At 54.5% G+C, this 26,841-nt stretch overlaps 3 protein-coding genes across 3 annotated transcripts; 2 read left to right on the forward strand and 1 right to left on the reverse strand.

Moving 5' to 3' along the window:
* The first annotated feature begins 3,077 nt into the window (after positions 1-3,077).
* CREB3 (cAMP responsive element binding protein 3) lies at positions 3,078-13,312 on the forward strand. The gene is made up of 11 exons (XM_082242061.1): positions 3,078-3,178; positions 3,694-3,825; positions 5,328-5,462; positions 5,552-5,870; positions 7,217-7,335; positions 7,485-7,577; positions 7,955-8,061; positions 9,719-9,787; positions 10,245-10,329; positions 10,696-10,783; positions 11,770-13,312. The coding sequence occupies exons 3-11, from the start codon at positions 5,328-5,330 to the stop codon at positions 12,165-12,167; spliced, it is 1,413 nt and encodes a 470-aa protein (XP_082098187.1). The 5' UTR covers positions 3,078-3,178; positions 3,694-3,825; the 3' UTR covers positions 12,168-13,312.
* A 590-nt stretch (positions 13,313-13,902) lies between these two features.
* Positions 13,903-17,079, reverse strand: LOC309514602 (avidin-like). The gene is made up of 4 exons (XM_082191763.1): positions 16,951-17,079; positions 15,888-16,119; positions 14,927-15,047; positions 13,903-14,501 (listed from the first exon to the last, which is right to left on the reverse strand). Exons 1-4 carry the CDS (start codon positions 17,062-17,064, stop codon positions 14,468-14,470), a joined length of 501 nt encoding a protein of 166 aa, XP_082047889.1. The 5' UTR covers positions 17,065-17,079; the 3' UTR covers positions 13,903-14,467.
* A 7,740-nt stretch (positions 17,080-24,819) lies between these two features.
* LOC309514768 (avidin-like) lies at positions 24,820-25,902 on the forward strand. Its single transcript, XM_082192049.1, has 3 exons — positions 24,820-25,029; positions 25,272-25,392; positions 25,778-25,902. The coding sequence occupies exons 1-3, from the start codon at positions 24,831-24,833 to the stop codon at positions 25,809-25,811; spliced, it is 354 nt and encodes a 117-aa protein (XP_082048175.1). The 5' UTR covers positions 24,820-24,830; the 3' UTR covers positions 25,812-25,902.
* The last annotated feature ends 939 nt before the right edge of the window (positions 25,903-26,841 follow it).

The raw sequence follows: 26,841 nt of genomic DNA on the forward strand, positions 1-26,841 counted from the left end.
AAGGGCCGCCTCTCCCCTTAGGAAGGGACCCAGGCTCTGCCACCCTCCTCCTTCTTCGAGAGGATCAGAGAGGGCAACACCAGAACAGGCCTTTTCTGCAGTGGCTCTCCGTTTGGGGGAATGCTCTCCCCAAGGAGGTTCAGCTGGTGCCTTCATGATCCATCTGTAGGCGCCAGGCCTTGGAGTGATTAACATTAAATGTGTGTGGGAAAGCCTTCTGTCTGGTCAACGACCCAGTTAAAAAGCTGGACTGTTCTTCCTGCAATTTACCAATTTCTGATCCCCAAGAGAATTTCTCTTCCTATTCCTTGGCTGCTAAATTTACCCAGGAGTCTTTGGTGAGGGGTTTTGTCAAAAGCTTTTTGAAAGTCCAAGGACCCGATGTCAACTGGATCACCGCTACATGGATGCTTGTTAAAGAACTTCTTCTTGTTGGTCTTAATGCTTTTAGCAACATGCTCCTCAAAAGATTTTTCTTAAAGCACCCTTTACTGTCTGCTTGCCCTTTTTTGGCCAGAGTTTTGTGTTCTTCTTCTGCTCTATTCATTTGGACAACAGTTCCAATTTTTTAAGGGACGCTTTCTTGCCTCTAATAGTTTATTTGACTGGTCTTTGTGGTATTGTCCCTGATCGGTGGTACACACTCCTCTTGAGTTTCTAATACTGTGTTAAAAAAACAACAACACTCCCAAGCATTTTGGAGTGATTTGACCCTCTTGACTTCACATTTCAACTTCCTTTTTCCAGCCTCCTCATTCTGGGGAATTTTCCTTTTTGAAATCAAATGTGACTGCGTTGGATTTTCTTAGCAATTGGCCATTTACATGTAGATTTAATTTAAGAGTGGTATGATCACTTCTTCTGCAGCAGATATTCCCACTTCTGCAAACATTTTTTGCACCTATATTGGCTGGTTTCGGAGGCAATGGAATAGGCTGATATTCCTTACCCTAATGCAACACAATTAGACTTGTTCACACTGGAATAAAAGGCATCTCTCTATTTTTGTAACATCTTTTGGAGACAGGCCAGATCTGCATACCAGACACTGCTATTACCCACTCCCTATCTTGCAACAAGACGCTCACGTCTCCTTATAAAAATAAAACATTAAATTGGCCTGAATTAACCAATCCACCTTTGTAGATTAGTTATATATTTAAAGCATATACGTTTAACATTGAAACTTTTAGTATGCTCAGATGTGAACCACACACTGCCTTGTATCATTTTTGATAATATGTCTAAAAGGTAAAGGTACCCCTGACCATTAGGTCCAGTCATGGACGACTCTTAGGGTTGCGGCACTCATCTCAAGCCGGCGTTTGTCCACAGACAGCTTCTGGGTCATGTGGCCAGCTTCTGGTGAACCAGAGCAGCGCATGGAAATGCCGTTTACCTTCCTGCCAGAGCAGTACCTATTTATCTACTTACACTTGACATGCTTTCAAGCTGCTAGGTGGACAGGAGCAGGGACTGACCAATGGGAGCTCACCCCATTGCGGGGATTCGAACCACCGACCTTCTGATGAGTAAGCCCAAATCTCAGTGGTTTAGATCACTGTGCCACCCGTGCCTGCATAACTTCTATCCAGATGTTGGCATCTGTCTCAGGAGACAATGGAGGAGAAAGGCGTCTTTGGGGATGAAGTCAAACTGGGCGAAGGTTACAGCTCCTGCTGTGGTTGTAGAGACCCATGTGGGAGAGACATGTTTTCATGTAGCTGGGGCAGAGGAAGGCGTCTGGTTGTGCTAATGCAGATGCACCTCTGCATTTATTATTATAGGAGTGCAGAGAGAAGAATTTATTATTTATATGCTTCCCATCTGACTGGGTAACTCCCCTCCAATGTGACGGCCACTAGGCAGTAGAGATCTTGCCCCCTCCCCAATTATATTCTATGACGTTTTTGTAATTTCCTTTCAAGATCAAATCAGTATTTGACCATAGGCCAGTCCCCACTCCGCCTACTTCAGGCTTATTCAACCTCGGCCCTCTAGATGTTTTTGGCCTACAACTCCCATGATCCCTGGCTAGCAGGACCAGTGGCCAGGGATGGTGGGAATTGTAGTCTCAAAACATCTGGAGGGCCGAGGTTGAGGAAGCCTGGCCTACTTAGTAATCTGGCACAGAGGAAACTCAGGTGAAAAGCTGAACTGTCCGGCTCCGTTTCTGCTGCATAGAAATCAGGCTTCAGTTTGTCCCCCAAGCAAAACAAAGTTGTCACACTCCAGATTGGCTCAGCATCAACCCACCTCACCCCTAGTCCCGGGGGCCACGCAATGGGAAGTCCAGTGTCGCCCCCTTTCTGGCCGGTTCTAGGGCCCAGTCCTTTCGGGGATTCACTGAACCCCCCAAGAGCCTGTGGGCGTCGGAGTTCTCGGTTCCGTTTGCTGCGGGGATTTCTGGATCAAGGTGCTGAGCCGCATCCCAGAGCCGCTCAGGAAGCACCACTGCATAGCTGTCACCTTTTCCCTTTTCTTGCGAGGAATCCTATTCGGAATAAGGGAATTTCCCTTTAAAAAAGGGAAAAGTTGACAGTGATGCACCGCTTTCCGATGCGGACACCACGAAGAGCAGGGCACGCGGGAAGCTGCCGGAGTCAAGCCTCGCGGGTCCATCTCGCTCCGCTGTGTCTCCCACACGGGCCGGCAGCAGCTCTCTGCCCTTTCTGGCCAGCCCGCCTTCCGTCTGCTGAGCAGAGCCTCGGCCTCGGAGCAGCGACCCTTCTTTTGTTTTCTTTTATTGTTTTCTATACCGCTTTATATTTTTCAGAAAAATCTCAAAGCACTTTACAGCATATTACATCAACAAAACATCCATAAAACCATCTGAAGGAAGTCAAATATAGAGCACACAGTCAAAGCGACATAACAGAAAGCTAAACGACGATCTTACAGCTTTTCAAAGCGAACATTGCAAAGCTCAGCTCCAGAATAAGGGCGGAGCTGGAGCGAGGGAGGTCCCTCTGACGGCAGTCGGAGCCCCGCCCGAAGGGGGTTTCCCGGCCGCGAGCGACACTCGCCTCGGCCAATGGGGCCCCGGCCTCTCCGCCGCTCCGCCAATCAGTGCGCGGGGAGGGCGGGCCTCGGCCAGTTCCTGCACTCGAGTGACGTCGCTTTTGCTGCGTTGGAAGGAGACGGAGCGGAGGAGACGGAGGCGCCGCGGGCCGCGCAGGTGGGTGGGGTCCCGTCGGGGTCCCGGGGCTTCCCTTCTCCCCCTCCCCAGCAGGGCTGCCCCGGGACCCCTCCCGCCCGGCCCTTTCTCTCCGGGGGACCCAGGAGTCCGGCGCCCCCCGCCCCTCTCTCTGGAGCCCCGACGGCGCGCCCCAGCCTCGGCCCCGACGGGGCGGCGGCTGCCACCGCCTCCTCCGGGCTGGCCGCCCCCACTGCCCGGCCAAGGCGCGGATCGGGGCCGCCGCGAGGTGGCGGGGACTCCCGTTCCCGAGGGGGAGGGCAGCCTCGGCTCGAAACCCCACGTCCCGGGGCAGCCAAGCCCGGAGGGGTGACCTACCGGAGCCCACCCCCCTTGGGCAACCTGGTGGTCCTGGGAAGGGAGCGAGCGCCCGGCTGGCCCCTTCGGCCTTTGCGGAATCCTAGACGGACAGAAGTGGGCGGTTGGGAGGGACCCTCGAGGGGCATCTAGCCCACCCCCCTGCAATGCAGCGATCACAACAAAAGCATCCCTGACAGGTGTCTACGCGACCTCGGATTCAAAGCCTCCAGCCGAAGTGAAGGACGACCCTTTTTGTGCCCCACCTGCCCAGCTGGGACTCCGCAGAGAAGCGCCTTCCTTCAGTTCTGGGAGCATCTCCTTGAGGACAGGTAAGCAAAATGGGGGGAGCCCAAAGCCCCCCCAAGCTCCTGCTTCTCACCACTGCTCCTCTGCACAGGTGTCTCTGTGGTGGCAGGACGGGTGTGTGTGTGTGTGTGTGTGAGAGAGAGAGAGAGAGAGAGAGAGAAAGAGAGAGCTCACCCTCCAGATCTGTTGGGCACAACCTCAGGTGCCCAAGCTGTCTGCGTCTGATATTATGGAAATTAATGATGTGCCGTTATAAACATACAGGAATGAGTGCATTTGCAAATACACGTGTCCAGGTGTGCCAACTGGAATTTTTTTTGGGGGGGGGGATGACACCCAGGTAAGCCCCATCCCACAGAATCGATCACATGATGCAGTGCATGCACACCATATGAATGGCAATGCCCATTAACTTTGGGGGTGCCTGGCCTAAAAAAAATTATTGGGAGGGCCTGAAGGGACCTTGGCCTCTAGGCGTTGCTCTTCTGCCCTTGTCGACAAAACACCACAGCCTCCAGGTAATGCAATAGGAGCTGTGGTGGAAATGGACTTTGCAACATAACTTGGTGCAATATCACTTTTACCAGTAACATCTCAGGTGGAATAGGACAGAGAGCAATACGGCAGCCGAGTTTCACCTTTGTCAGTCCCAAAGCAGGAAATGGTTCCTGAGCCTCCTCTCTCTGTAAAACTGGTTTTAGAGGTATTGATAACTCTCCATGATGTGTGAAAACAGGTTCTGGAGTCAAGGTATTTCAAAATAATGGCTTAGGCTGGCCAGCAAAAGGGAATCAGTAAATGTTACCAGGTATGTTGACAGACAGGAGACAAGCTACACTCAAATTTCTCTTTCTGTGATGCTTGTGTGATTCTTTTAGTGGGTTTTGGTTAAGGGGTTGAGGAAAGCTTTTAAAAGCTGTTATTCACCTTTGTTCTGGGTCGCCCTCACCTCCTTGTAAAGTGGGGGGGGGGGCTCTGTTGCAACAGAAAAATAGAAATCTGCCTGCTTAGACTGGTTCCTGCCTCCAGTCCTCCTCCTCTGACCATTCATGGACACTGGGGACTCTCTTAATGGGCAGCTGGACTGCGAAAGCGAACCTCAGTTTTCCATGTAGCAATGGCCGTTGCCCATTGGTGGAATTGGCACTACGTGATACCCATTCTGCTTTCCTCAGCACTCAATCATTTAGTGTGGCAGCATCTACACCCTGGAACTCCCTGCCTCTTGATATCCGGCAGGTGCCTTGTACTCTTTTTGGAGCCTGCTAACAACATTCTTCTTTTGACAAGCCTTCCCTGAAAATGCTTAGAAAGTTGATGTGAATTTTAACCAGTTTTAATATTTTAACTTTCTGTATTTTTAAAGTGATCTTGTAATTTTTTCTTGATTTTCTTGTTTTATCTTTTTGTAAAGCTGAGGGTGAGTTTTTCTGAACAAGCAAGTGGAGTACATGTTCAAATGAATAATCTGTTTTCCTTGGGATCTCCTGACCCTGACACCCTCCGTCTCCCTCCCTCCCTCCAGATGTTGTGCCCAGAGGAAATGGCTTCTCTGGCAGATGAGGACCTCCTTGACTTCCTCCTCCAGGACGGAGTTCCCTCAGCTGATCTGGGCAAGGGAGGCTTCCTGCCAGAAGACTGGGACTTTCCAGGGCCCGAGGTGAGTGCCAGCTGCCTTGGGCAAGCCAGGGGTGGGGTTGCTGCTGCTCCAGCCCCCCCCCCTTGCCTCACGACCTCCTTTCCCTCCAGGCCTTGGGCGAGGAGGAGGTGGACGACTTTCTGAGGTGCCTCCTGAGCCCTTTTGCAGAAGAGTCCAGCGGCTCGCCGGACCCCTCCCCTCCTCACAGCAGCAGCAGCAGCAGCAGCCTTGCCGAAGAGCAGAACTTCTCCTGCAGCCCTGCAAGCTGGGAGGGGTCCTCCACTGGCAGCCCCGCTGGCTCTGAAAGTGTCCAGTCCGACCACAACTACTCCCTGCACCCGGCGCTGCCTGGGCCCCCCGAAGGTCCTGCGCTGGAGAGCGCCAGCTCCTCCTCGGATGTGGGCGACGGGGATGTTGCCATTGACCTGGGTGAGTGCCCAGGGCGTCTGGGGGGTCCATGCAATGTCCCTTGGGGCAGGCGCTGAGCTGGGCCAGAGCAGGCAGGCGTTGCTCTGAGATTTCCCCTGTGCTTGCTGACGTGCTGCTGCAGAACCTCTCTCTCCCCCCCCCTCTCTCTCCTTCCCTCCATCTCTCTCTCTCTCTGCATCTGCTGAGTAGCTTCTTTAGGAACAGGAAGGAGAGAGTAGAAAGAAATGGACAGTTCCCCCAGCAGAGAGAATCAAGGGGTATCTGGACTGGGACTAGTGCTATAATAATAATAATAATAATAATAATAATAATAATAATAATAATAATAATAATAAATGATAATAAACAACTTATTTATTTATACCCCGCCCAACCGGCTAGGTTTCCCCAGCCACTCTGGGCAGCTTCCAACAAAAGATTAAAAATACATTAAAACATCAGTCATAAAAAACTTCCCTAAACAGGGCTGCCTTCAGATGTCTTCTAAAAGTCAGACAGTTGTTTATTTCCTTCCTGGTGGGAGGGCATTCCACAGGGCGGGCGCCACCACTGAGAAGGCCCTCTGCCTGCTTCCCTGTAACCTCACTTCTCGCAGGGAGGGAAGCACCAGAAGGCCCTTGGGAGATGGACCCCGGTGTCCGGGGTGGAGACGCTCCTTCCGGTCTACTGGGCCGAAGCCTCCAGAGCTGGCTCCATCTTTGATTTGTCACTCCTGCTTGGGAGCTTCCCTGGGGCAGGAGGAGGATGCTGGACAAGGGGGCCCACTGCCCTGGTCTGACTCGCGGCCGGTCACTCTCTCTGCCCCCCAATCCCTCCCCCCCTCTTGTAGGGAGCTGCCATCGCCCTGAGCAGGGTCTGATGGGCTGGAGAGCTGTTCCCTTTGGGATGCCTTGGAAGGGGGAGAGGCCGCAGTCGTGCTTGTTGTTTGCACACACCTTTTCCAGTGGCCAATTAGCCCCCACTTCCTCACCTGCGCAGAGCGCCCTCCTCAGTGGACAGGTGCATAGTAATGGGCGCATGGAGAATGCAAGCGGTGAGGGAATGAAATGCAAAAAGCAAAGCAAGGGATTGCCCCGCGGTGAAAGCGTTTCTGTGACCTCATTCATGAAGGAGCGTTGGCAGTGCTGATTTGGGGCCCGATCCATTTTGGGGCCAGGAGCAGCCTCTTTCTTGGCTGGCGTGTGGGATTGGTGTGGAGCCACGAGCGCTGCCATGTTCTCCTGACATCCTTGCACCTCCCAGGGCAAAGTGTGCCAGGGAAGGAGAGCAGAGAGGTGTGTCTCTCCCCCCCCCCCGGCCTCCTGGCCCCTTCCACTCCTGACTGTGTGGCCCCTTTCCTCTTCCAGAGATGTGGGAGATCATGGAGACTTCGTCAGAGTCCTGCTGCAGCGATCGGGACAGTGCTCTCCCGGTCACAGTTTCCATTGAGGAACCGACACCCCAGCCAAGTGGGGGGAACCTGCAGGTACGAGACGGCCGTGTGCCCCCCTCCACCCCCAATATGCCTGGCTCTCGGGAGAGGCTCCCACAGGGGCTTCCCTTCTCCTGCCTCTTGGGGGGTGCAGCTTGGCAGACCCCCACCCAGCCCCACCTCTGAACTTGGTGCTTTTTCAGTTTGACTTCCCTCAGCTGATTCTGACGGATGAGGAGAAGAAGCTGCTGGAGAAAGAGGGCGTGTCGATCCCTTCCAACCTGCCGCTGACCAAGGTGGGTGCCACAAACTCTGCACGTGTGCGTGCGCACCCTTGCCCTGAGGTGCGCTTCTGGGCAAGGTGGGCAGAGGCAAGTGGGAAATGGGGGTGCAATTCCTGGCTGCAATTCCTGCTTCTCCCATGGGGGGTGCAAGGGGCATTTCTGGATGGGTTCTCTGTTTTTCTCGGGAACGGTGAGGTCTAGGTGCTTGATCCCAGAGTAAAGGAGTGCCCTTCCTACCAGGGGGTGGTGCCTTTGCAGCCGGCCTCCTGTACTTCCTGAATGCCCCTTGGGTTTTTTTTTGGGGGGGGGCACATCCTCTTTGCTCCTGGAGGAGGGTTGCTGGCTGCCAGCCTGGCCTTGGCTGACGCTCAGAGCCCTTTGTGCTGCAGGCTGAGGAGCGGGTTCTGAAGAGAGTTCGCCGGAAGATCCGGAACAAGCAGTCGGCCCAGGACAGCCGCCGGCGGAAGAAGGTCTACGTGGACAGCCTGGAGAGCAGGTGAGGCATCAGAATGGGGGAGTTGGGAGGGACCCCAGGGGGTCTGTGGCGGGCATGGCGGCGCTTTTCCTCTCACACCGTTGAGCCCGCTCTCACCTAGATAAATTGCCCCCACCTCACTGAACAACCCTTTACCTGAAGGTTTCTTTTCCTTTCCATTTGAAAATTCTAGCCCAGAGTACCGTATTTTGCGCCCCAAAGGGCGCTCCGGCCCATAGGGCGCACCTAGTTTTTTGGGGGGGAAATAAAGAAAAAAAATTATTTCCCCCCCCCCAGGTGCGGGGCTGGAAGAACCAGGACGGGGAACAGTGGGAAGGCACGCTCTGCCTCCCCGCTGTCCCCCGAGCTTGTGGGGCTGGCGATGGGCAGAGCTGTGCTGATCCCGGGACGGCAGGCAGCTCTGCGCAACCCTCGGAGCCGGTCTCCCGAGGGTTGCGCAGAGCTTCCTGAAGCCTGGAGAGCCAGAGGGGTGGGTGCGCACCGACCCCCCTCGCCCTCCAGGCTTCAGCGAAAGCCTGCATTCGCCCCATAAGACGCAGGCACATTTCCCCTTCATTTTTGGAGGGGGAAAAGTGCGTCTTATGGGGCGAAAAATACGGTATCCTGCGGGGGACCTTTGTGAGGGGATAACTAGAAAGTTGGAGTCTCAGACAGGTTTTCTTTAAATAAACAATAAAGCTTTATTTAAGGCAAGATAGTATATAGCACATATGGATTAAACTTAGGTTACTTCCAGAATACAGTGCGATTTCACTTTATTTTGTCCTCAGTTGTTTTTGAGTTATAGGTTTGGTTCTTTCCTTCAGTTCTCTACCCCCTTTAACACTCCCGAGGCCCAAGGGCTCTCCACCCCCCTCCCTTCACTGGGCTTGGGAGTTGCTTCTTCTCCGTAGAAGAATCTCTCCCCTCCGGACTAGACTGGAGTCCCAAGGAGGCTGTTCCTTTCCACCTCCTCCTTCTCCTTGCTCAACATCCCTGTACAATTCCGGTCTACTCCTCCCCCAGGAGCCCACACTCTGTCCTTCCCAATACGCTCAGAGCAGAAGTTGTTTTTTCCCCAGAGCCAGCTCTTTCTCCCTTTCACTCTTTCTCCCTCAACCTGCCTCCCTACCTGTCTCCCAGCCTCTCCAACCTCTTTCCAACCAACTCCCAATTAACTCTTCTCAAATCCTCCTTTTAAACTCTTCCTCCTGGAACCTCAGCCAACCAGAGGCAGCCTTAGCTCTTTGCTTCCTTAACCATTTGCTGGTAGGGAAAGAAAGGGGGGTGGGGCAGAGAGAAACACTTGTTGATTCAACCTGTCCAGCAAAACCAACTTTTTCGTCACAGGGTCATGTAGTCCAGCCCCCTGCCATGCCAAAATTGCAGTGCAAGAGCCCCTGATAGGTGGCCATCTGACTGACCTACGCTTCTAAACCTTCACCTCTTGGGCATGGGGGGAGGGAGGGAGGGAGGAGGGACACCCCAGGGAGGCAGGCAGAGCAGAGGGGAGGGTTTTCTCAGCACTGAGAGGGGGCTTTGCAGATCCAGGTGTGCTTCCCTGCCTTCCTGCCTTGGGGCTCCTCTGCCCCCCTGCTCCTGCACCTCCAAGGCCCCACCTGAGACCCCGGCTGCCAGGCCCCTCCTGACCCTCTTCCTCTCTTGTCCCGCCCTGCAGGGTCGTCGTCTGTACAGCCCAGAACAACGAACTTCAGAAGAAAGTCCAGCTGCTGCAGAAGCAGAACATGTGAGAGCCTCCTTTGCCTGGCGGGTCCCTGGGAAGGAGGGTGGGCTCCCCTGGGACCTCGCCACCACCTCCTCCCAAGGGGGGCCCTGGGGAGAACGGAGGTGGGGGGTCTTCCAGCCCAAGGCGGAGAGCAAGGGGGCAGCCCCTTCGCTGACCTCCTGCCGCTGACACACTGCTTTGGGTTTTGTCATCTTGCTGTGCTGTGGCCCCTGTGACAGCCCTGTGGAGGGAGGTGGGCCACTCCTGCTCCCATTTCATGGGCGGGGGCATTGAGGCCGAGAGGATGGCTGTCCCAGGCTCCATAGTGCAGGGCAGAACCCCCCCCCTCCAGACCCCGCGTCCTCAGTCAGGTCCCCTGGTCATGGTGGACCCTTTCTGGGAGGTGCGTCTGGCTGCAGAGGAGAGCGGGGGCTGGGGGGCAGCGGGAGGTTGACCGGCTGCTCTGCCTCTCCTGCAGGTCCTTGCTGGAGCAACTGCGGAAGCTTCAAGCCCTGATCCAGCACTCGACCACCAAGACCACCACGGCCAGCACCTGTGTCCTGGTGAGTTGCAGGACCCCTGCAGCCCCTTGGCTCAGCAATCCCCCCCCAGCCTGCTGGCCATTGTCCCCCCCCCTTCTTGACCAGAGGGGCTCTGCCTTGCTCCTGGGGGGAGAGGCATCTTCTGTCTGTCACGGGTGCCTCTGACGTCCAGCATTGAGGACTCCTGACTTCTGTGAGGTCCTCCTCCTCCTCCTCGCACCCCTTCCAGCCCCCCCAGGTGCTGTGCTCTCCTGAGCTGCCCCCAGGCTGCCTGCCTTTGCAGCCCTTGCTGGGGGATCCCTGCCCTGGGCTCCCTCTCCTGGGGGGGGTGGACTAGAAGACCCTCTGGGGCCCCTCCAATGCCACAATTCTCTGTTTCCGCGATAGGTCCTGGTCTTCTCCTTCTGCCTGATCCTCTGGCCCAGCTACTACCCCTTTGGAGGAAGCCAGCAGAAGCAGCTGGAGCTCCAGGGAGGTGAGTCTCCTCAAAGGGTGCCCAGGCGGCTCTTGCAAAAGCCACACGCTGCTGGCGAGGGGGTCGGGGCAAGTTGGAAGGACATGGGAGCCCCCTTGCCTGGAAATGGACATGAACCCCACCTTCTTAATCCGCACAGAAAACATCTTGGGCAAAGTTTTTTCTGGGATCTCCCCCCCCCCCCAGCTGAACAAAGCAGCTCCCAGGGCACAGTGGCTAGTTGTCCTGAGACCCTCCGTGTGGCCTTTCCCTGAGGCATCACGCAGGGTCCGGCCCTTGCAGGAGGCAGCCCAGAAGTCCTTGCCACGCATTTCAAGGGTCTAGCGCCTTCAGAAAATGAGGATTCTGTGGGGAAGAGGAAGAACCTTGATTCTGGAGTGAGCAGAGGGGCCGCGGGGGGGACGGGACTCTGTGGCAGCAGATAATGCAGTCAAGACCAGCCGGATCTCAGCTTGTTTTCTCTGACTGATAGTGGGCCTTGAATGGGAGCTGGGCTGTAAAAGCTTTGTGTGTGTGTGTGTGTGTGTGTGTGTGTGAGAGAGAGAGAGAGAGAGAGAGAGAGAGAGAGAGAGGGAGAGAGAGGGGGGGGAGAGAGAGGGAAGTTCTGGGTTCTGCAGCTCAGGAGCAGCCACACTATGACACTCAACATCTTCTTGAGTGGGAAAGGAGAAGGTCCAGCCTTGTTGCATTTAATTTCGGAAGAGACAACTCCTCCAAGGAAGATGACCTGGCAGGGAGGGCCAGGAAAAGCCCTGTAGCCGGATCAGGCCCACAGCATGCCTTGCTCTCTTGGGAGCCAGCCATGTCCCCAGGGGACACCCCCAAGCTGAATGCCGGCTTAGGAGGTTTAGCGGTTGGCATAACAGAGGCTTGGTTGAGTCGTATGCTAGAGAGAGTGAGGGGATGCCAGCAGGACTGAACCGCAGAGTCAAGGCCAGGCGGGGGCTCCTCACCCCCCCTCTTATACGCCCCCTTTGCCCTTGCAGTGCTGTCCCGGAGGCTGCGGGAGTACCAGAGCAGCGTTGCCCAGCTCCAGCCAGTGGAAGCAGCCCCTGGCCTTGCCCCACCCTCCGCACTGAAGGCAGAGCCCACGGCCGCCCTGAAGGACGCAGCAGCAGCGGGGAGCCTCAACCGGTCCCTGGAGGGCCACCGCAGCCCCCCCGCCGAGGCCCAGCCCCCCTCCAGCAGCAGCAGCAGCAGCAACTCCTCCTCCGACCCCTCGGCTTCTCCGCAGGCAGAGGGGCTTCCTTTGCCCCCAGAGCACCAGCCTCTGGGGAAGGAGAGGGCCCTCCCGCCGGCCTCTGCCACCCACCCCCGGGAGCGGGGCTGGGTTGATCGCACCACCAGCGTGGTCATCCAGCCACGCCACTCGGATGAGATGTGAGGGCTTGGCCAGCAGCCCGTGAGTGGCGGGACAGGCTGGCAGATGCCGCCATGGAAAGACGGGGGGGGGGCTCCCAGCCTGCCACTTTTTTGCAGGGGGGGAGAAGAGAAACACTGCCTGGTGGAGAGACAGAAGCATTTATTTAGCATCCCGGACCCCGGCACCTGGGGGGGGAGGCATCCTGCAGCTCATTGGGCGAGGGGGGGTCCAAGAAACGGCTCCACTCCAGAGTCCGACTCTGGTCTTGAGGGGCCCAGAACTGAGCCATGGAGGCCTGGACTGTGGCTCTTGTGACCCCCCCTCCAAACGCGTACCGCTTGTGTGTCACCTGTAGTGGAAGCCTTCTGAGAAGCAGCCTCTTCCTCCCCCTGCCTTTGCTTGTCTCTCTTAGGGTGCCTCCACCCCCAGATTAGCAGTGGAGGGGGGCCCTTTGTGCAGGGGAACGAGCCAAAAGTGGGAGGGGTGCTATTTGCAGGTAGGGAGGCAGGCTGCTCCAGATGCATTGCCTTGGCATGCGTGGCCCCCACCCACAGAGCAGACTCCCCCTGTTCCATCCAGGCACCTGGAAGAGCAACTCCAGCATCTGCCCAAAGGATGCGCTTTCATTGCTGAGACCCCCAGAAGCTGCCGCCCTGGATTCCTGAACGCTCTTGCTCTGTGGCTCTTGCTCTGCCACCTCCAGGCCCAGGCCTGGCCTCTGAGTGGGTGGCGCTGTCTTGGTCCAGGGAAGAAGCCCTGCCCCCTGCCTGCTGAGATGCCCTGAAGGAGTCCCTGCCCCCCCCCCGTCAGGCTTGGAGGAGCTTCCTGGACAAAGGGCCCTGGCGACCCCCTCCCTTCGCTCAAGGGGGCCCAGCAGGGCCGTTGGTCAGGGCTGGAAACAGGAGCTGGAATCGACCAGCCGTGGGCATGGGTGGGTGTGCAGAGCAGCCCCTTACCCATCCGGGGGGGGGGGGAGATAGGCCCGGGGAGTAACCTGGAGCCCTTCTCCTTCCTTTCCACTGGTGAAATGGACTCCTCTTCCGTTTGTTTCATTGTTCTTGCTTTTATCGATTTTACCATCGAAAGAAGCTGGGTGGGGTGGGGAGGATAATAGTTTAGCCCAGAATCGGAATGTAAATGTAAATAGTAAATGACTACAAAGTTGTTCTCCTGCCTTGTTTTGTGAGTAAAGTGGAGGAGTGGGGGGAACCAGAAACTACTTCAGGGTCCTTCCTAAAAACCAAGGGGGGGGGCCCCCAATAAGTGACTTCTGCTCCAAGGGGGGGGGGTGGAAAAGCAGGTGGGGAAAGAAGGCAACCTGGCCCCAGATTTGTGTCGGGTTTACTCCTGAGCCTTTTCTTCTCTGAATACGTCCCAGAAGGCAGCGGGCACGGATTGTTCCTCAGTGTTCGCTCCTGAAGCCTTTCTCGTGAATGAGTCAAGCTGCCAGGCAGGAGAGGTTTGGGACAGAGAGCGCGCCAGCTCAGGAGGCCAACGCTTCCGATGTGTAGGTGGGGTACCACCTCCTGCGTCTGTAACAGACGAAAGGCTGGATAGAGGAAAGGAAAAAAGGGATGAGGGCCAGGACTTACGTGCAGACCTAGAAAAGACTGGGCCAGAACACAAGCAGGCCTGTCCCATTGCTGGTACTTTATTGGAGAATCATCTAGTCCAACCCCCCCCCCCCATATCAACCTCTGCTTAAAAACCTCCAAAGGAGAGTTCACCACCTCTCGAGAGAGTCTGTTCCACTGTCTCTTGCTGTCAAAGAATTCTTCCTGATGTTTATTTTTTGTTTTAATGCTTTATTGATTTTGCAAATAAAAAAGACAATCGGCAACAACAGTCCAAAATCTAAAACAAAATGCAGACTAAAATATGCATAGCGATTAAAAGAAAAACAAAAAAGAAAAGAAAGAAAAATAAAAAACTGTTCAATACAATCATTTAAGGGAGTACAAACCACAATTTAAATATTCTATACATACAGTTTCTAGAAAGACATTACCTTCATATTTGTACTTTTCATCTCTATTTAATCTGATTCTCTAAACTGGTTTTGATGTGTTTTTTGACTTCCCTCTAACCGATGCTTAGTGGGAATCTCCTTCCTTGTCACTTGAGTTCGTCCGTTCAGGTCAGAGCCTCCAGAGCTCTTCCCTTGCTGGGAGGGAGGGCGGGGGCCTGTCGCAGCCATGGTGCCTTTTTGTAGAAGAAATAATCTATAGAACTGTTTAATCGAGAAGGGAAAGGGAAGCCCTCTTCCTTGAGGTGGGAGATGGGAGAGCAGCAGCAGCAGCAAGCGAGTCTCTCGGATCCTGTTATGCTGCTCGTGTGAAGACGTTCCTGCCAACCCTGCAAGGAGACAGAGTGAGGGTGAGGCTGCTCCTTGCGCTTGCCCTGCTCTGAGTGGGGCCACCATGAACCCCCCCCCTTGGTCCTTGTGGTTGTCACCTGCCCCAGGGGCATTTTCCAAAGCCCTCCCATGGCAGCCGGGTGGGGGCTTCCCCTGGCTGCCCCCAGACATAAGATGATGTCCCCCAAGGAAGCAGTGTGGCAGCATCGCCCTCCTGCAAGCACCACAGAGCCTCCAAGCGGAGTTTCGGCACCTGCGCTGGTTCTTACTGTCCTTGCTTGGCAAGAGGGAAATTGTATCCCGTGGGGGGGGGGAAGAGTGGGTCAGGTGCAGCTCCAGCTGAGTGTGTTGTGGAAATGCACCTGAAAGCAGCACCAGGCGTATGAAGGTGCGGGTGGGGCCCCCGTTGAGAGCTGCTTCTTACCGAGTGGCCTCCCAGTCATCGCCATGGGATTCCACCTTCTGCCGCAGAAGCCAAGTTGTCTCCAGGGTCTCCTTCCCTTCGGCATCCACAAAGCGCTGCCCCGCAAATGCAGCGATGGAGTCTGGGGAGGACAGAGGGGGTGGGAGCGGAGTGATGGCCAGGGAACAGGGAGGCCGGGCAGAATTGCCTTGGGGAGGTCAAGCTCCCCCCCCCAGCCCCTTGGGGCTCCCTGCCTGGCCAAGTCCTACAAGAATCCCCTCCAACAGAGGTGAGCTCAGCAGCTCCTCTGGAAGAATCAGACCCAAACATTGACCTATCAGTTAACAAGTTTGAGACTTTAAAAAATATGTTAGCTTAAATTGTTGTGAGCCACCGTGGGATCTTAAGGGAGAAGGGCAGGCAATAAATCAGAACAAGCGAAAGTCCTGGCCCTGTTGCCCTCTGGATTTGCAGTCCACCTTTCCACCAGCGATGGACTGTGGCTCAGCAGAGGCCCCCTGCTTGGCATGTAGAAGGTCCCAGACTCAACCCCCAGCGGCATCTCCAGGGAGGGATGGGGCAGACTCTGCTGCCAGTCAGTGTGGACAATACTGAGCTAGATCGACCAGCGCTCTGACTCCAGTTCGACTTCTCCAACCTTTATTGGCGTATAAGCAGGATTTCAGTGGCTTCAGCCCAATAAAGTCAGCTTCCTCTGTCCCAGAAATCATTCTTGTTGTAATCATTTATTCAATTTATACGCAGCCCTTTATCCAAAGATCTCTGGGCCAAGTACAACAATGAGAACTTAATTTATGCAGCGTAATAATTAAAACATAACAAGATGCCTGAGTGATGCAGACATGGGCAGGATCTAAATTACCAGCCTGTGAAATAAAGGAAACCCCCTGATCCGCCACGGGATGCTGAAGCTGCCCCCCACCCCCCAGTCCTACCCTGGAAAGCGCCGAGGGGTCCTTACCTGAAAACGACCAGTTGACCAGGAAGCCAAAGGTATACTCCTCCTCGGCCCCCTTCGGGTCGTGCTGCGCGCCCACGAGGGGAGACACCCGGATGGGCTTCTGGGCTGCGGAGACGGCCGTCAGGTAGGAGCCTGTGAACTGGCCGGAGTCGTCGGGCGGGTTGAGGACCATCTTGGAGCCCAGCTCGTTGACCCACGTGCCGGCCAGGGAGCTCTGGGCTGGCCAGGAGGGCTGAGGAGGGAAAGAGGAGGGTCAGCGGGGGGGGAGACTTCCCGGAACCCCCAGACCTTCCTCCCGGAGGGGTGGGCTAGACGGCCACGTGCAGTCTGGGGCCCTGGCCCGAGAAAAGAAGCGGCCCGAGGCTGCTTGGGGGGCTCAGCCCTCAGGCCCCGATTCCTCACTTCTGCCCCCGACGGGGCGGGTGAGGGCTCCGCGTCTGAAACTGCTCCTAGCGCTAAATCCCAAGCGGGATGGCTGGAAACTTTCGTGGCTGCGGCCTGAAGGCGAAGTGGGCGCGCCTCGCCGCCTAGGACCCCTCTCCGTCTCTCTCTCTGTCCCAGAAGGGGCAGCCCCGGGCGGGCGCGCACGGAGGGGGCATCCGGGCGCTGCTGGCTCAGCCTTGGGGCCTCGAGGCAGCGCCCCACCCCGGCCCGCCCCCTTCCTCCCCAAAAGGGCGGCGGCAGGGCTGCCCCTGCCTCTGGGCTCCCCTCCCGGACCGACGCCTGCCCGGTGCCTGGAGGGGGCTCCCGCCGCGACGTCCTGCGACCTCCCTGCCAAGGGACCCGTCCGGAGGCAGCGGTTGGCCAGTCCTCCCCCCCCCCAGCAGGAGGAGACCAGTGGGCCCCCAGCCCAGGGTCTCCTTTCCCCCGCGAGGACACCCGAGCAGAGCAAGCGCCCCTCTCCCCGCTCCTGCGCTTCCCCAGGAACGGGAACTGACTCTTTTGCGGGGGGAAGGAAGGTCGGAGGGGGCGCAGAAGCGCCTTATCCGCCTCCCCCTCCCCGTCTCCCCCTCCCCGGGAGTCTGCCTTGCGGCGGTAGACGCTCCGCCCCGCCTGGCCTCACCTTCAGCCGCTTCTCCGCCGCCTCGACGACGGGCAGGACCGGCGGGTCCGAGCGGGAGTAGCTGAATCCGGCCGTCGCACCGGCGGCCAAGAGCAGCGCCACTTTGCTCCACATCTTGCTGCCGAAGGGCTCCGAGCCCGGCCAGCCCCGGCCGCCCTCATATAGCCTCCGGCCACGTCCCCCCCCCTTCCCGGTGCTTTCTGAGAAACCAGCTGATTTTCCTTTTCCCCGCAAAACCGAAAGTTCGCGAGTTGTTGGCGCAGGGTTTTCCTTTCACTTCTCCAAAAATACCCGCATCTTTCCTTCCCCCCAAGGCCGGCTCAGGACTCTCGCTCACCCGGCCTGCCTTCGCTAAGGGGCGGGGGCGAGGCGACTGGAGGAGGGGGATTTGGAGGGGAGAATCCGGGGGCGGGGAATGCGGCGCAGGGGGGGGGGGCTTCAGAAGAACCTCTGTCCTCAGAGGGCCCAACCCGAAGGGATGCAGGACATCATTGCAGAACCTCTGCCCACTCGCTGCGCCCACCTTGGAAGGAGCCCAGAGCCATGAGAACAGAAGGAGATCCTGCCTGGTGAGGCCAAAGAGGACCTTCTGGTTCAGCCTCTGTCTCAAGTTGGCCCACCTGACGCCTCTTCTGGGAAGCCCACAAGCAGGATCTGGCCCATCTGGGCACCTGAGCCCTCTGCCTTCCTGCCAGTTCCAGCAACTGAGATTCAGAAGCATCTCTGCCTCAAGCTTCCTTCTCCTCTGCTCCTCCCCCCACCCCGTTCACCCTTCTCGCCCCGCCAGTCCTGGTCCCAGCTCCAGCGGAGTGGGGAAGTGGTCCATCATCAGTCCAGTGAGGAAGACAGAGGCGGGGCGGGGCTGAGCAGGAGGAAGAAGGAAGGTCAAGCAAGATCCCAGGACCTTTGATACCCTCCGGTTGACCTGTGGTTCCCACCTGGAGGGGTCATGCTCACTCAAGGGGTTCTTGAGTTGTTTGTTGCAAAGTTGTGACACAGATCACTCCCTCGTGGTGAGCCAGATCCATCTCCAGCCAGAGGACCCATAGCACAAAGCAGAAAGCACAGCCTCCCATAAACACTGCCAGAACAGCCATATGAACTCTGATTCCATTGAACAAGCTCTACTGAACTGCCCTAGAGACAGCATCGAAGGAAGAGGGAACCCCATCAAAGCGACAGCCTCCTTGGCAAAAGAGAGAAGCAGATTTCTGACTGCTTTGAGGCCGGCATAACAGACAGGGAGCTTGTTATGGCTGCAAAGCACGAGACTCTCCTGAACTCCTAGCCTACACCCAAAAGAAGACGCTTGCTACACTGAGAAAAATCTCTTTTAAAAATTTGTTTTTGTTTTTTGTTTTGTTTCCTGGTGAAACTGAAAGTAAAGCAGAGATCATTAGCCACGAGAAAGCATTTGTTTTGAGATAACAATTTTGCAGCTGTGGTTCAAAGGGGAAAATATTAAGATGGATTGACTGGCTAATAACATCCTGAACTTTAGAATAATAGAATTGTAGAGTTGGAAGGAACGGAGGTGGGGGGTCTCCTAGTCTAACCCCTGCTTTGCAGGAATCTCAACTAGGTCTTGTGTGACATGTCCATCCAACTTCTGCTTAAAAGCTCGAAGGAGAGACCACCACCTTCTGAAGGAGTTTGTGCCACTGTCAAACAGTTTTTACTGTCAGAAAGTTCTTCCTGATGTTTAGTCAGAATCTCCTGTCTTGTAACTTGATTACAAGACATTGTTTTGAGTCCTGCCCTCCAGAACAGGAACTGGACATAACTGGACACAGTATTCCAAGGCAGAATAGAACATTGCACAAACCGGAAGCCACCACAGAAAAGGCCCATTCTCATGTGGCCACCCTGTGGACCTCTCATGGAGGAGGCACAGGAAGGTGGTGGTCGCAGGGTCCAGAAAGGCTTCTACATCCTTGACCTCAGAGATCCTTTAACTGGTCTAGTGCTCCACCTCTGGGCCACTGACAACGAGGCTCCTTGTCCAGAAATATCCTTGGAGATGCATCTCAGCCTCCACTTTGACGGGGATCATTCTCAAGACTCAGCTTCTCTTCCTCGTCAGAAAAGCATGAACAAAACTAATACCTTCCCTGAGTGTTTTGGATTATGACCAAGGATGGCACACCTTCCTGTCCAATATATCCTAAGGAAGGCTTCTTTTAGAGAAGAGAAGCAGGCATGCCTGGAGATTTTAATAGAAATTGTTTTTAATACTGATTAATCTTTAACCCAGATAGCTGTTTAGTTACATCAACAGGAGAGCCAGGGAAAAGCATAATCAGTAGTTTGTGTTCTGGTCATTAGGACAGACAGATCTGAGAACAAGGGCAATTGTTTAAGTCAATTTTTCTTCTATTCTTTCAGAGTCCCCTGACCTCATGAACCCGACGCACACAAATTACACTCTGGCCTGCTAAGAAGCTTTAACAATTGTGTCTGCTGCTTGCCAGCTTCATCCCATTCAGGGAAATGGTTAAAGCTGCTCTAGCAGAAAAGATGAAAAAATTATTTACTAATAATTCAGGTGAGACATTCTAGCCAGTCGTTTAGTCTCAACACCAAACCAGTGGCCAACCCACCATCCTCCCCAAGCTGCAACACATGGCAATTATTTTCACCCAGAGCAATTGATATTCACACAAAGTTCAAGTTAATGAATTGACAATTGCTTCGAAACCTGATAAAAATAATTGATGTGCATCACTGCCTAGAAATGATTGACCTATCTGCAATCGCCATAATTGAGCACAATTAGAAATACAATTTGGACAAGTCATCAAAATAGAGGAACAAAAATAAATAATTTCCCCATTTGAATCATATTCCTTTTCCAAAGGGACTGGGCTTTTACTTTAGGCTAGTTTTTCACCGATTTCTTTAATGCACTCGTTCTTTATCAGCAAACTGATTACAAAGGACTCTCAGAGTTAAGCCATACATGCTGAAACACAGCTCTCTTTCTGAAATACGAATGTTCTCAACATCAGTTGCCGGCAAGTAAAATTTGGCATTCCAGCTGAAGCCAACTGTAGCCCGGGAATGCTTGTAGAGTCCTGTGGAAAACAAGATAAATGAGGCAAAAGTTGCTTGGATCTTCACATTGATGCCCCACCTTGGCCCTTCTTAACCATTAACAGCATGGCGTGGTAGAGCTTATGATCAAAGCCATTCAACACCATCCACTGGCATCCTGAATCCTATCTTAACACTGTATAATTTCCCACAAAAGACAACCTGTTGAGGTCAAAACGTGTCAGGATGATAGATACCTTTCCTTATATTTTTATATTACCAGACTTATCAATGCTATATTTTTGTATACAGTACAATTGCATCTTGTGCACAATTAACTTTCATGATCTCAAGTATCCAGGATGACAAACGTACTTTTGGATCAACCAGTCTCAGTTGGTTAAGCAGTTGATGGCTGAACAACTGAAAGTGGTCAGATCAATGCTTGATCAAGATGAAGAAAATGAGCCAGAGAAGCAGGAGGTGGAAGCTGGGAATGGGGAAGACTCAGAGGCAGAAATGACCTCCATACAAGGATTTGGAGGAGAAGATAAAACTACAGGTGGTGATTTGCAGAACTATCTGGATATGGCATTTGTGGTTGAGAGGGAAAGAAGCTTTAGGACTTCAGTCCTGGCCTTTAGTTCTAGCAGAGAGAAAGCACTGGAGTGAAGTCAGAGAATGGTGCTATTAAAGTTATGGTACTGTCTCTGGAAAATATTGGAAAAAAGAAAGTGGAAGGTCCTAGAAGTGGAGATCAGGATACCACTGTAAACATTGCAGGAAATGGAATAAAGGCGATACTCATTTTGCCTGGGAGTTGCATTCCAGACCCCTGCATGAGTTGGTGGACATAATCCTGCTCTGCCTTCATCACTCTCCTCCAATTCAGGCATGTCGCCATCAGTCCCTCATCATCTCTGGTGGTGCCCCTGCTTTGAGTCTGGTCCTCCGCATCTTCTTCCTCTCATCACCTGCAGAGGGTGCTATGACGGTGGAATGCAGATCTGGGCTGTTACATGTTAGTTGTGGGAAGTACATGAGGTCTTGTGTTTCTTCCTCTGTTTGCTCAGAAAGATCTTTGTTGACAGCTTTGTTAACTACCTGTCCTGATCTGCCTTGTCCTGCTTTTAAGCCCATAAATCTATAGCCTTTTCCTCCAGAATAATGAGCTATATAGGATACCTTCCTGTGCTCCGGTGTCTAGCTTTTGCCTATTTTCTTTGGATATTTTAACTGTCAGATATGCTTCACATGTGTGTGACAAGTTGGGTGTTCTCCCATGCCAGAGTTCCAACAGTGTGCGTGGAGCTCCCTTGGTTGGCAGTCAGTTTTGGAGATGCACCGCAGTGGCTGCTGGGTCTCCCCACATTCACTGGGGAAGATTTTCATCCTTTAGCGTGCAACATCTCATTTCCATAATGGATCTAAACTTTCTCTCTACAATATGTTGTGGGGCAATCCCTTCCTTTTCATGCCAACTGAACAGTACTCACCCTGTTGTCAGTCCTGAGAACTGTAGTTTTTCTCTGGAGCTTGTAATTCGCCATGACAATATACTTTATGAAAATCTATGTTGTTGTTTAGTCGTTTAGTCGTGTCCGCCTCTTCATGACCCCCTGGACTAGAGCACACCAGACACTCCTGTCTTCCACCGCCTCCCGCAGTTTGGTCAAACTCATGCTGGTAGCTTTGAGAACACTGTCCCACCATCTCGTCCTCTGCCGTCCCCTTCTCCTTCTGCCCTCCATCTGTCCCAACATCAGGGTCTTTTCCAGGGAGTCTTCTCCTCTCATGAGGTGGCCAAAGTCTTGGAGCCTCAGCTTCAGGATCTGTCTTTCCAGTGAGCACTCAGGGCTGATTTCCTTAAGGATGGAGAGGTTGGATCTTCTTGCAGTCCATGGGACTCTCAAGAGTCTCCTCCAGCACCAGAATTCAAAATCATCAATTCTTCGGCGACCAGCCTTCTTTATGGTCCAGCTCTCACTTCCATACATCACTACTGGGAAAGCCATGGCTCTAACTATACGGACCTTTGTTGGCAAGGTGATCTCTCTGCTTTTTAAGATGCTGTCTATAGTGTTTCACTTTTCTCCTCTAGAAAATACACAACAGAGAGTTATAGGGAAATGGGGGGGGGGTTGTCTTTTACAGCCCAGCTCTCCATCAATAATAATAATAATTTATTATTTATACCCCGCCCATCTGGCAGGGTTTCCTCATCCACTCTAGGTGGCTCCCAACAGAATATTAAAAACACGATGGAAGATCAAACATTAAAAACCTCTCTAAACAGGGCTGCCTCCAGATGTCTTCTAAAAGTCAGATAGCTGTTTATTTCCTTGACATCTGATGGGAGGGCGTTCCACAGGGCGGGTGCCACTAAGAAGGCCCTCTGCCTCATGGGATTCAGTGTCCCCCTAAATTTGGTGTCAGTCAGAGAAAATTAAATGAAGGCAGGAACTAGTGAAAGCAAGGGAGATGCAATAGAGTTCCAACACAGGTATGAGGGAACTTGTAAAGGCTTTCGAAATTGCACAGCCCCTTAGCCAAGGACCACCCAGAAAGGATCATACACAGAGAGTGTGGCTTGTCTCCTGTCTGTCAAGATCTCTGATAACTCTATGCTGATTGCCCTGGACCCTCCTTTGGAAATGGTATATACCTTAGTTCCTGACTCCTGCCCACAAATCTGCGCCCATTGCTAAAAGAAGATGCCCCATTAACAGGTCCGCTCTGCTTTACTTGCCAGACGGGTTTTTGCAGAGGGCAAGCCCCCTCATTCCAAGCAGTTTATTTGTTTACAGGATTTACAAGTGAAAAATAACTATTTTGGAAGGTACCCCCCCCCATACTTCCTTCTACTGCAGAGAAATATTTGGGGTCATCAAAAGAGTCTCAGGATTGCTCTCTTGCACCATTTCAGAATATAGTTTATGTACCTATGTTTGTATGCCCATCCTGTGTATTTATTGTAGGGACGTGTATAGATGCTAGGAGAGGATATATTTATGAGATACTATCTTTCCTTCCTTCCTCATGTCTGTGAGCTCAGCAGTGCCCATCCCTTTGCAGCTTAAAAGGGAAGCTTAGCTAGGCTAGGTTTAGCCTTTATGTTTAAGTAATCCAGGATGCTTTAAGGCAGACTGGATTCTCCTGGCATTTTCGCTTTTTGGTCCACCTTAAAACAACAATCACAAAACAGATGTGTAAACGGTAAAAACAACAGTTATTCACTCAGAACAGTTATTGAAGAGTAACAGAAACCGCAGCTGTGTTTAGGCAGCCTTAACAAAGATGGTGTCAGCAAAGGAGCTCAGACAGGCAGATTGTGCTCACATTTCTGGCTTGGTGATGAGATGAAGAGCAAAGAGTGACAAGAGGCAAAGGAGAGGATGTGCCCGTGTCAGGGCACGGTGGGAATGTACTGACTGAGCCACCGGGTGGGCACCAGGAGGCCTCAGCTGAAACGGACTCTACAGCTCTCGGATTCTCTGATCCCGTGGCCTTGCGCTGCAGACTGGCCCAAATGAGGCATTGAGATGCTTCTAAGCCAATAAGCCCCAAACGTTGCAACCTTTCCCTCCTCCCGCAGCCCCTTGGCTGAGCCTTTTCCAGCTCTGCAGACTTCTTTTTGGGGCTGAGGTGCTTCCTCTCCCCTGAAAAGTCGGAGGTCCTTCTGTCCCAAATCAGCCACGGAGATCTTCTGCTGTAGCGCCACGAGTTCGCAGGGCTCAGCTGACTACAGTACAAAAAGCTGAGCCTTTGGTGTCATCACCAAGTCCTATGGAACTCTCTGCCACTGGAGATTCCGCAGGTGCAGTCTGTGCCAAATTTTAAACGCCTGCTGAAACCTCTTCTGTTCCGCCAGGCCTGGCCAGGCAGTTAAGAATACAACCCCCACAACGGTCAACTGAATATTGTTTCTTTTTTTTAAAGTTGTTTTCAACTTTTTATGATTTTACTGTATGGTTTTATATTGTCCTAAACAGCTGTGGTATATTTCTATGGTACAGCAGTATATGAATATATATATCTATAAAGAAATAGATGGCAGGTGGTCGAACATCTTACCTGGCCGGGGTGGGGAGATGTCCGAGATGCCTCTGCCAGCCCCTCCGCCCTCTTGGCACCGGTCTCCGTGCCGCGCCCACCCAGCTTGCGCAGTTGCCCGCCCGCCCGGGCGCTATAAGAGGGCGGCCGCCGGCTCGACGGGGTCATTCCCTTCCCGGCATCGAGGATGGCGCAGCGCACGGGCTCTCTCGGCGGCCTGGCAGGCTTGGCGCTCCTGGGCGCCCTTCTCGCCCTCTCGCCCGCCGAAAGCCAGCCCCCTCCCCTGCCCAAGGTAGGGCCGGCCCGAGGGAAGGCAAGCGGCCGGGCAAGCGGCGCCGGCTGCCTTCGGAGGGGACCCCCGCACCGGGGCTTCGCCGGGTCTCTGTCTCGCCCCCCGTCTGCGAAAGGGGAAGGCAGCAGCGCCGCACCGGTGGGGATGCAGAGAAGTCCCCGTCAAAGCGCGAAGGGAGCGGAGCTGTCGAGGCGCACTTGGGGGGCGGGCTGTGTGTTTCTCTGCGGGCCTTGGAAGCCGCTGCTGCTGCCGGCTTCCCCTCCTTGTTTCCCGGGGTCTTAATTTCCGACGTGCAGCAGCTGCCGCAGGCGCTTTGCAGGAGGTTCCTTCGGATGGGATCGAAAAGTGGCGAGCAGGCGCAATCTCCACTGCGCGCAAAGCACCCCTTTGGATCTCTGATCGGGGGGGGGGTAGTCTTTGGGGTTGGACTTGATGACCATTTGGGGTCCCCTTCTCTGACCCGCTTCTCTCCCCTCTGGCCCCGTAGTGCAACCTGCAGGGGATGTGGGTGAACGATCTGGGCTCCCGGATGTTCATCGGGCCCCTGAACGCGGCCGGCCAGTTCTCGGGCTACTACCTGGCCGCCGTCTCGGCTGCCCCCGACGCCGCCATCCGGGAGTCGCCCCTGCACGGCACGCAGCACCCCAACCCCCCGCGCGCCCAGCCCACCTTCGGCTTCTCCGTCAACTGGTCCTTCTACGGTAGGCAGGGAGGGGGGCAGAAGGGGAGAGGGAGGGGTCTGAGCAGCCCCGTGGACGAAGAAGAGGAGGGCTCCCGGCCGCCAGGGGCCCTCTCGTTCACGCGGTGGCGTCGGGGACCGACTTGGGCTGGCCAGCCGAGGGACAGCAGCTCCCCCCCCCCAGCTCTGCCGCCCCTGAAGGAGAGGCTGGACGGCCTCGGCTCGGCGCCAGCCCACCGACCTCCCTCTCTCTGCCTCCCCCAGACTCCACCACCGTCTTCGTGGGGCAGTGCTTCTTGGATGAAAACGGCAACGAGTTCTTGGAGGCGACGTGGCTGCTGCGGGAGGAGGTGGCGACCCACGCAGACAACTGGAAGGCCACCCGGTAAGGCGCCCCCCGACGGGCCGACTGGCGAGGGCGTCCCCCATCCATTAAAACAGGCAGGCGAGGACCTCGAGGGCGAAGGAGCGCCGTCGGGGCTGAGCATCAGTTCCCTTCCTAGGAATAAGAAGCAACTTTTCGCTGCTGCTCCCGATGGTTGCCCCCCCTCACTTCCGTAACAGTTCAAAGCAGATATCGGGGACCAGGCTGCCCCCACGAAGGTGGGCCTAGGCCCCAGCTCAGCCCCCACCCTCCATCAACTCCCTGTCTGCAAAGAGCCCCAACCCACGAACATGAAATCATGCCAGAGTCGTCCAGGAGCCCTCCTGACCCAAGAAAATGCCAACTGAATGGTTTATCTGAAAGTTCTCTCCCTCTTTCCTTGCAGGGTTGGCCAGAACATCTATGTACGTGTCAGATGAGAAGGAACCAGGATCTGGGCCTTCTTCTGCAACTCGTGGGTAGGACCAGCTACAAGACAACTCCCCTTCCCTCCACCAACACTGCCCCCCACCTTTTCCACAGGGAGGGGCAATAATCCCCCCTCAGGACAGGGGTTTTGGGGGGTGCTGCTTTTACCACCCCACCCGCTAGAGAGAACATTTGCTGCAGGTGGTGACCGCTTTTGATAAGGCAACTGCTAAGGGTTTATTCTCTGCACTTGCTAGGGGCTTTTGAGTGGCCTTTTACATATTTTAAACCTTCTTTTAAATGCTCTGTGCCTGCCCCAGAGAACTGTCTCATGGGGCAATTGCAGAAAACCAATAAATAAACCTTTCTATTGTTCACTTTGTCAGAAAAATCACCTTCAAGGCCAGCATAGTGTTTGAATGTTAGCATCCCAGAGGGAATACTGACATCACCACCCTCCGTCCCCCCCCCAAAAAAAAAACCCTGGGAGAAGGCAGGGAGTCCCTCAACAGGCTGAGAGGCAGGCACTCCACTGCCCAGGAAACACAGAGGATCACGGGGGGGGGAGGATATTGACACAGCCCCCTCCCCTCATTGAGAGAACTATACTGAGGCTCAGACCCAAAAGGCCGGGCAAGCACCAGGAATGGCCAGGGAAGCGGGGGCACTACCTATTCCTGCCCCCCAGCACACCTGGAGCAACAGACACCCACCCACAAAAGGCACAGAGAGCCTCCCCCTCACCAACAAGTTTGTTTTAAGTTCAAATGATTCAGCGTATAAAAATAACACTGGGGCAGCCCCAGATTGTACAGAGTGTGGGTCCAGCTAACCTGATAAAGGACTCCCTTCAGTATGGGAGGGGCAGACCCCAAACTTCTGTGCACCAGAGAAAGGAGCCAGCCCTGTTCCCCCACAACTCAAGACATACATACACTTGTCCCACCCCGATTGACAGGCCAAAGCCCCACACAACAGCTCTGCCTCGGTCGCTGGAGGGGTCAGTGTCGCCTGAGGAGGGGGCTTGATTCACACATGGTG

Source organism: Podarcis vaucheri (genome assembly GCF_965113315.1).
Source record: "Podarcis vaucheri genome assembly, chromosome: 11".
Classification (NCBI taxonomy): Eukaryota; Metazoa; Chordata; class Lepidosauria; order Squamata; family Lacertidae; genus Podarcis; species Podarcis vaucheri.

Coding starts and splice junctions, on each gene's coding strand:
- LOC309514602 (XM_082191763.1), bottom strand. CDS start 17,064: ATGTGGAGCAAAGTGGCGCTGCTCTTGGCCGCCGGTGCGACGGCCGGA. Junction 16,120..16,950: donor CGGCGGAGAAGCGGCTGAAG/GTGAGGCCAGGC, acceptor TTCCCTCCTCAG/CCCTCCTGGCCAGCCCAGAG. Junction 15,048..15,887: donor GGTCAACTGGTCGTTTTCAG/GTAAGGACCCCT, acceptor TGTCCTCCCCAG/ACTCCATCGCTGCATTTGCG.
- LOC309514768 (XM_082192049.1), top strand. CDS start 24,831: ATGTGGGTGAACGATCTGGGCTCCCGGATGTTCATCGGGCCCCTGAAC. Junction 25,030..25,271: donor CGTCAACTGGTCCTTCTACG/GTAGGCAGGGAG, acceptor TGCCTCCCCCAG/ACTCCACCACCGTCTTCGTG. Junction 25,393..25,777: donor GACAACTGGAAGGCCACCCG/GTAAGGCGCCCC, acceptor CTTTCCTTGCAG/GGTTGGCCAGAACATCTATG.
- CREB3 (XM_082242061.1), top strand. CDS start 5,328: ATGTTGTGCCCAGAGGAAATGGCTTCTCTGGCAGATGAGGACCTCCTT. Junction 7,336..7,484: donor CAAGTGGGGGGAACCTGCAG/GTACGAGACGGC, acceptor GTGCTTTTTCAG/TTTGACTTCCCTCAGCTGAT. Junction 9,788..10,244: donor CTGCTGCAGAAGCAGAACAT/GTGAGAGCCTCC, acceptor CCTCTCCTGCAG/GTCCTTGCTGGAGCAACTGC.